The sequence below is a fragment of the Sinocyclocheilus rhinocerous genome, unplaced genomic scaffold, assembly GCF_001515625.1.
Source record: "Sinocyclocheilus rhinocerous isolate Xijiao unplaced genomic scaffold, SAMN03320098_v1.1 scaffold1192, whole genome shotgun sequence".
Taxonomy (NCBI): Eukaryota; Metazoa; Chordata; class Actinopteri; order Cypriniformes; family Cyprinidae; genus Sinocyclocheilus; species Sinocyclocheilus rhinocerous.
Genome location: NW_015639585.1, coordinates 130,398 through 139,012, shown reverse-complemented (window position 1 = coordinate 139,012; position 8,615 = coordinate 130,398). Strand labels below are relative to the sequence as shown.

Here is an 8,615-nt window from a genome sequence, read left to right as displayed (position 1 = left end):
GTCACATTTATATTGGGGCAAATTGTGAAAACAAAAACATATTTTTGTATGTTACCATTAAATTGTAGGGCATGTTGTCACAAAAGTTCAATATCTGTTCTGTATATATCATGAACTATATATTTTTACATGAGCGATAATTAACCATGTAAATGTTCAAAAATGTTTTTGTATTTAAGACTAGTCCCGGTCTCACCTATATATTGTATGTAATCTGTGTGCGTTTGAGAAAGAATTATGTCAAATTACTACAGCATAAAATAATTCTGCACTTATAGACATAGAGGCCACACAATTCGAAGCCCCAATTTTAATGCAAGTCTTTTCAGCACTTTGTATTGGTTTATGGCAATATGGTGTTTAGGAAACTATCCAATGGGCTACACAGGTTCAGAAAAAAGTATATTTATATATTATATATAAATGTTTATATATATATATATATAGGTTTATAATTATTTTAAGCTTTAAAAGAGAACAGTACACACTTGCACACGTGAAGAAACCACAATGACTATAGAAAACAGTCAAGTCTAAAACGGATAGTTGAGTTTATAATGCACATAGTTTGGGCTGCTCTTTGTACAGTACGTTTGTACAGTGTGTGTGTGTGTGTGTGTGTGTGTGTGTGCGTGTCGAAACGGGTAAAGGGCTCAGATAGTTGGTATAGTTTACAGTGGACTGTAAACAGAGACACATTGATCATAGAGCGGAGAGAGTGAGGAAACAACCGTGTCCATTGATCATCCATTTTTCTCCTTTTGTCTCTCCATCACTCCTAATCCTCTTTTTGAGCTCTCTCCCTCTGTTCATCCCTCTTCTCATCCAGTTTTTTCGGAGGAGATTTGGCGAGGTTTCTCAGTCCTGCTGAGAATTCTCAGGGTCCTTACGTCATCGGATCGCATCCGATTTAATCTGTTTCAGGCGTCCGACAGAGCTGGGAACGACCAGATCGTCCGTGATTGAGTTCAATAAAAAAAAGAAACGAAGGGAAATTTAAAAAAAGAAACCCTTGATGCTTTTGGCCGGTTGCGTTACTGTGCAAACTCACGCTTTTTCAGGAATGTCCACGCGGAAGGTGCTAGGAAATCCTTTTGCGTGCTATAGGGCAAAGAACAGGAGAACACATGAATCGTTAAAATCAGATTCTTACCAGTCTAAACATTTATTTTATTTTCCCAAACTGAGTCCGATCTCACAAGGAAAAGCATCTCTGTAGCTGCATTTATCCATGCACCACAAAAACATCACTCATAGTTCAGACAATTACATTAAAAAAAAATTAGTGAGAACTGTATAAATGTTCTTTTGTGTGATTGTTCAGTCAAATATAGCACATAAAATGCATTTTATATCACTTGTGCTGTGCTGAAAAAATCCTCTACCTAATTTGGTGTTACCAGTCAAAATTGACCAGACTTTTAAAAATCGCTTATAAATCTTTTAATATGCTATATATTCAACATCTTGGATTCTTTTTTTTTCTTTCTTTTTTTTTTGTCAACTTGTTTTCTTTGTTTTCACTGGTTTTGTATTTATTTTTGGAACTGATTGATCCTAGGCCTCATTGATCTGAGCGTATGCTGTTTTTGAAAGAAAAATGAATTATTTTGGCAGTATTCACTCAAAAACTGAGATGCATAAACTCAGATTAATTAAGCTAATTGAAAGGAAACAAGTTAATGACGAAGACTGAATCCAGTATTTGGAAATAATATAGCATAACAAGAGATGTATAATAAGTTATTAAAAGGCCGGTTGTTTTTGACTGGGAACACTACGAGTGTAACAATAGGGGAAAAAATCCCAAAGTACCAAAAAAAAAAAAAAATGGGGAAGTTGTTATACCCTAAGTGAGCAAAGTCTGCAAGTTTTGTGCAAAAATGTTGGCTAGCATTTTCAGGAAAAAGAAAATCCTATCTGGGTCAAAATGACCCAACATGAAGTATATAGCATATAAAATGTAATAGTAAATTCAATATTTCATCTACATTTAATTTAATTTTTATGTAATTATGATCAAATTTACTATCATGTAAAATTGTATTTAAGTTTTTTAAATATAATTTTAGTTTTTAATATCATTTAAATTTTATTAATAATTGTATGCAATAAAATATGATCAAATAACATGAACAGCCATATCTGACATCAAAAACTAATCAAGGCTTTACAGAAGCCTTTGAAACACCGTAAAAAAAAAATTAAAAAAAATTCCAGAGTGATATTTTGGTATTGTGACATTTTCTTGTGTGTAACCCAAAATTCCCAATTATAAAAAAACAAAAATGCAGTTATGCCAATAGCCTAGAGGCGGTGCTTGTGGATATAAGGTTCGTCATATCCACATGTCTGGAAGAATACAAACACATGCACATGCACACTTAGTCTCCGCCCACAGGAGAGCACACAGTGTACACTTGTCCTCGCTTTAGTGCAGTAGTAGTAATACTGCATTAAAACACATACAGTAGCAAAGTGCTGGATGTGTCAGCGGCTGTGAGCGTACACTACCACAGTTTGCATGCTATTATCAGAGGCGAGGAGGCAGGGCGCTATGACTGTCGCAAGTGTGATTACAGTAGAGCTGTGACATATGGTGATTAGAACAGAGATGGATGAAAAACAGGTAGATAATGTGGGATTTTATAAGGTGTAAATGAAAGCTGGAAAATAATTACTGTCATTCTATATGGCATGCCATGCATTGTTGTTTATTATGGCATAAACGTGCAACATGATGGCGGAAAATGTGCTAAATTGTGATTATTTGAGATGCAGAACCATGTGATGAGATGTAGACAAACCATGTGTCTTACATTATTATGATGAAGATAGATTTCAGCTTAAGGAAAAGTCACAGCACAAAGTATGTGTTATGTAGGTTTTGATGACAAATTAGTTGCAAATTCAGCATTCATGAGCCAAATTTGTAATAGGATGTTTTTTCACCAGTGTCTTCAGATGCTTTGGGGAGAATTTAGAGGGCAGGGAGAGGACAAAACGTTGGACACAACTCCACACTTTCACTCAAAAAAGTCCTTTATTGATATGTCCATATATTATACATTTATTGTTTTAGTTTTTTGTGATTTTTGCTTTTGAAGGAAAGGGGAAAACAAATTGGAAAGTGAGAGAATAGGTCAAGAAAGGGTGTTTTGATAAATGGGATTACATATATATTTTTTTAGAAATATAAATAGTTCTATACAAACAGAGCCATGGGTTAGATTTGGAAAAGAGATGACGGCAGTGGATCAGATCTGGGGGGTTCAGAAATCGTACATTTTGAGTGAGTACTCACACAGATAGTTGGGTTTATACGGCGCTCGGGCGCTTGGTAAGAGTGTGTGTAGCTCGTGGCGTGTGAGCGTGCCGTGGTGTGACTTGTCTTTGCCGAACGTGGAGAATGATCTATCATCGGCCCGATTGCACGCATCGCCCGGAACCACGCTCTCCTGTACCTCAGTGTCCGGCACCGCGTCCATTCCCGGGACGTGCAGGTTGCTACGGTAATCGGCGCCCTGACGATTGTCGCCAGGCATGAAGGAGGGCATCCAGCAACGGTCGGAGTGACCCAGAGCCTTGCACTCTTCAGTGCAGTTGGAAAAAAGATCAGCTCCTGTGAAAGACAGAGGAAAGATGAGAGGAAATGTTAGTCAAAGATAATGTAGAACTAATGGTGTTACTATATTTACTATACTTAAAAGTATACTTCAAAATGAAATGAAATGTTGTAGTATAGTACAAAATAAAAAGTATAATTTCTAGTAAATGTAATGAAATTTCTGTCATCATTTACTCATGTAAACGTCATTCCAAACCTGTATGACTTTATTTGTTCTGTAGATAGAAAGGAATTGATAGATGAAATGAACAAAAAAAATTATAAAAGGAAATTAAACTATTTCCTTTTTTGTTTAGAAAAATGTAAGTCACAGATTTTAAATGGCATTAAGGTGAGCAAATGATGACAGAATTTAAATTTTTGGGTGAACATTCCCTTTAAGCTTAGGGATTTTAGGATTATTTTTCTTTATTATTAAAATTAGTACTTTTCTAAGCAATTAGAAGCACAATTTTTGGACTACTGGACTGTAAAATGGTGGGGGGGAAATCCCACAGATTTACATTTAAGCAGAGATTTGAGCCATATCTAGGGACCTGAAGATATTGGCGATTATGATTATGATCTCTAAGCAAGGAAGCAACCACCCAAAACATTTAAACTCCCTAGCAACATGCCGGTGAGTTTTATACATGTAAACACCGCTCACAAAAATTCTGTTTTTGTAATGTTTCAGAATATCTTTGATATAAAAGCAAAAAAGACCATGCATAATGGTCTAAAATGAATTAAATTAGCATGAGCGTGGGAGCATCAACGTCCCTCAGTCTACGTTCCGAGATCTATTTAGCAAAAAAGATGTTTTATGGACACCCTTCCTCGCACCGAGATCTTCTGCTATCACTTTATCTGCTGCTCTTCTGTGTAACATTCCGATGTCAACAGTAACACAATGGCAAAATTACTATGAATTATCCAGAGCGCGGAGTCTGAAATTATTCATATTTGAATGGAGATGATTATTTAACCAGACAGATTGCGAGCTTTTCACTCGTTTTATAATCAACTGCAGTCATTGTCAGGCTTCAGCAAAGCACGGTAATTGACTGGAAGGCGGCCCACTGAAAGACAGCAAAAATGTCAACAATTCTGTGTTTTTCTGTCAATATGGGGTGCTGTGTGTACATTAATGAGGAAAAAAAATTAACTTAAATGATTTTAGCAAATGGCTGCAATATAACAAAGAGTGAAACATTTAAGGGGGTCTGAATACTTTCCGTACCCACTGTATATTCACAAAGCAGTGAACTCTCCAGCCCTTTGTTTCTCCCTCTCTGCCTCTCCCTGTCCCTCCCACCAACCGATATTAAACAAATCTGCTGTGATGTTTTCATGCTCTTTTCATGCTGTTAATTTCACAGTGTCTCATCCGCCAGTCTCTCAAGTCCTTCGTACAAACACTAGGCAACGCAACCAAAACTAACAACACTGGGAGAAACCATCCTCCAAACACACAGGCTCACACATACACGCTCTTGCTTTCTGACTAATGACTACACAGAGCATGATAATTAGCCGGTTTCAGAGGAAGAGAGCGAGAGGGGAGCTTGAAAGAGAAATAAATGAAAGAGAGGGGCAGAGAGCAGCGTGGCGTCACGCTGAACTCTAATAAAGGCCTCTGGATTCAACCCCAGCATGAGGTTCAGTGATACAGGGAGCTTGAAGACCAATTCAGAATTTGGATGGAGAAGATGACCACATTAATAAAGAAATAGCAGTTAAGGCTTAGTGGTTATGTGCTTGACATCACAATCTAATGGCAATTCATAACTATTTACATTTGTGGCTAATTCGTATGAATTCGTACAATCTCATTAATACTTTTTCACACAATTTAGTTATGTCTCAGTGATGTTATTTCTAACCTAAAGTATAATTTTATACAACAATTCCTAACTATTTATGTTTTGGCAAATTGGTGGCTAATTTGTACTATCTGCTTATGTTTAGGGGTGAATCTTCATGCTGACGTTTTTCAAAACAATTTATGTTTTTGAAACAACAATGCGTAACTACTTATGTTTTGGCGAATTTGTGCCTAATACATATGAATTTGTGCACTCTCATTTGTACATTTTACTTACGTCCCAGTTACAACTATTAATAAAGGTGGACCTTCATGCTTAGTTTTTTTTTTTTTTTTTTAAATCATAAATTTTTGTACAGTAATTCGTAACTACTTATGTTTTGGTGAATTTGTGGCTAATTCGCATGAATTCATACACTCTCATTTGTACGTTTTGCTTATGTCCCAGTTACAGTTATAAATGGGGTGGACCTTCATGCTTACTTATTAAAAAAAATCATAAATGTTTGTACAGCAATTTGTATTTACATTTTGGCAAATTGGTGGCTAATTCATATGAGTTTGATATATTTAAATTTGTACTTTATCATATGGTCTGCTTGAGTCCCACTAATGTTTATGTTTAAGAGAGGACATGTAAAAAATATTACATTTATCATACAGTTCACATCAAAATTGCCACCTTGTAAAATACTTTTTCCCCACAAGGTCAAGTTGGCTTTGACTCATCGAGTTGTGTGCAGGAGATGCAGGTTTGAGTCCACCCCATGTTCCTGGGCTAACAACATTGTATAATTTCCCTTTGGGTAGTTAATGGATAGGTATCTTAACTGTGGGTACCAATCAACCGACTAGGAACAGCACTAGTAAAATATGTGATAAGCTTCAAAACAAAGGTTAGGGACTTGGAAATTTGGACTAGGAGAAAAGGTAGGAGTAGGGATCAGAGTTAAACCTGGTTTATACTGACGCATTCAACCTGCCATTAACCATCACAGATGCATATGCACGTCACAGCATTTATAACTCATGTGCACTGCATTTCACAATTCTCTGCTAAAGAGTATTGTCTTTATTTAGTAAACTATGTATATAAATGCTCTTTATAATGAGAACAAGTGAACAGACAAACTGTAACAGGCAATTTCACAGTGCAGTCAGAAGCATTTCACTTTTAAAATTATTTGAAGTCGTTATCTGCCTGAAAAAGTCCAACACAGGTCTATCTGCTCTGCCAGCCTTCCCTCAAATTTGGTTTGCTGCACACAAAATTTCAAGCACCCCTTGATATCACTGTTGGTGTGCACACCTTTTAGCTTGTGCAGATGCATCAAGCATAAACCTGAATTTGGATGGGGTTTGGTCTATGTTTATTTAACAGAACTCTAGTTCCAGGACCAACAAAACATGATCCAGGAGCATACTCTGCAAAATCACAGTCAAGGTGAACAGCATAATATGGTATGGTATGATCTATTATTCAGTACCTTCAAGCCCTGGCTAACTCTTAACTTTTATAAAGAATATCTCTTTGGATTTTAGACTTTAGTCTTTGCAACTTTACAGATCTTCTTTATGCACCAAGAGCTTGTAACACTCTAAAGAGAAAGGAAAAAATGAAATCGCATCATATGACCCCTTTAATATATTATATAAAATATTAAACTCCTAATTTTTTATTAATGATAGAAATCATATTAGCTCTTTTATCATAATATCACAATTAAATAAGGTATTACTATGTCATTAGGTGCTCTGCACTAATGCCTAATAGGAAAATAGTTTTAACTGGTAATCACTTGTCAATTATTTTGTAGTTTAGCCTGTCTACATAATATCCCTTTCTATCCTGCTAGTTTTTTTTTTTAATCGACATACGCTAAATTACTTTTGAAATGTGATATTTTATGTATTGAAACAACATTTTAGTAATGAGATCCAGCAGCTTTAGCTTTACCTGGATTGTATCAATGTTGCTACATCCTGTGATATGACATTTCCTCAATATCTTGTGCTTAATTTTTTGGTAACACTTTATTTTAAGGTGTCTTGGTTACACATGTTAAATGTACTTACTATAATAATAACAATAAATTATGCATAATTACATGCAAGTAACCCTAAGTCAAACCCTAATCCTAACCCTAACCATATAGTAAGGTTGGGGTAGGGCTGACTATCGATCCTGCTGTGTAATAAATAATCAAGTTATAGTTGATAAAAGTGCCTAGGCCTGACTAGAGTGTATGTCTTCTTAAATTCATTCTAAAAATACAAGTACATTCTTTTGGTTTTAAGTTACAGAGTACCATAAAAGGAACGACCCATTTAAGAGTGAAGGAGTAGGAACAGATACAGTGATGCACCAAGGTCAGATTCAAACAGGTACAATGAGGAAGACCAATTTAAAAGAGAAAATTTGAAGGGAATTCAAAAAAAGAGGTGAGGATGAAAGAGTCTGTAGGCTGATATGAGAAATTTGATACAAAGGTAAAGACAAAGGCCGACAGAGGCGGAGAGGGAGGGGGTGGATGCATGTCAGGCCAATCTCTAATCTCTAATTCCTCATGGCAGAAGCTCTTCTGAGTGAGATCAAAGCACAAATCTGCCCTTCTGATAAAGCTGACCATACTATGTGTGTGTGTGTGTGTGTGTGTGTGTGTGTATTGATGCCTGAATGAGCACACAAGGGAATAATGATTTATTCATGCAGAACTGTTGTAATGATTTACATAGGTGACCAGGAAACATGTTATTAGCATGGCTTTGGGACCTGCAGATATATGCATATAGTGCTATTCTGACCCACAGTATGGTGCTTATTAGTATTGCTATAGGAGACTTCAATAGATGATGAAGTATTATTTAGTGATCAAAGTGTCTGGTTATGTTGTGCACAAAGTAATCAGCTTGTTTGCAGCGGCTCTTTCATTTACTGGACACCACAGAAAATGCAAGATAATTTATTCATCAAGTTATTTACTCTCCAGGCATAAACGTACGCTAAAAGTAAGACATGATACACCAACCCTACTCTTCATTGCTTATAAGTTGCTCTTTTTTAAGTATCAAAACATTTATCAAATTTGCCTCAAATTTCTTAAGAGGAAAAAAGATGGTGTTAACATAGAGCTATAAAATGAAGATACATCTTGAAATCTCTGGGGTTTTTTTTTTTTT

The 8,615-nt window shown here is 35.9% G+C and overlaps 1 protein-coding gene across 3 annotated transcripts in view; it reads right to left on the bottom strand.

Moving 5' to 3' along the window:
• Positions 1-537: 537 nt before the first annotated feature.
• LOC107751533 (protocadherin-10-like) overlaps positions 538-8,615 on the bottom strand; it is a 17,575-nt gene continuing 9,497 nt past the window's right edge. Inside the window, exons 4-5 of one of the 3 annotated variants that reach the window (XM_016567274.1) lie at positions 3,305-3,622; positions 538-1,101 (exon numbers count right to left, since the gene is read on the bottom strand). In XM_016567274.1, the coding sequence (XP_016422760.1) occupies positions 1,082-1,101; positions 3,305-3,622 (338 nt within the window). In that variant the 3' untranslated portion in view covers positions 538-1,081. Of the gene's footprint in view, positions 1,102-3,081; positions 3,623-8,615 lie in introns of those variants that run through there. The other 2 variants (XM_016567275.1, XM_016567273.1) reach the window with 2 other exon arrangements.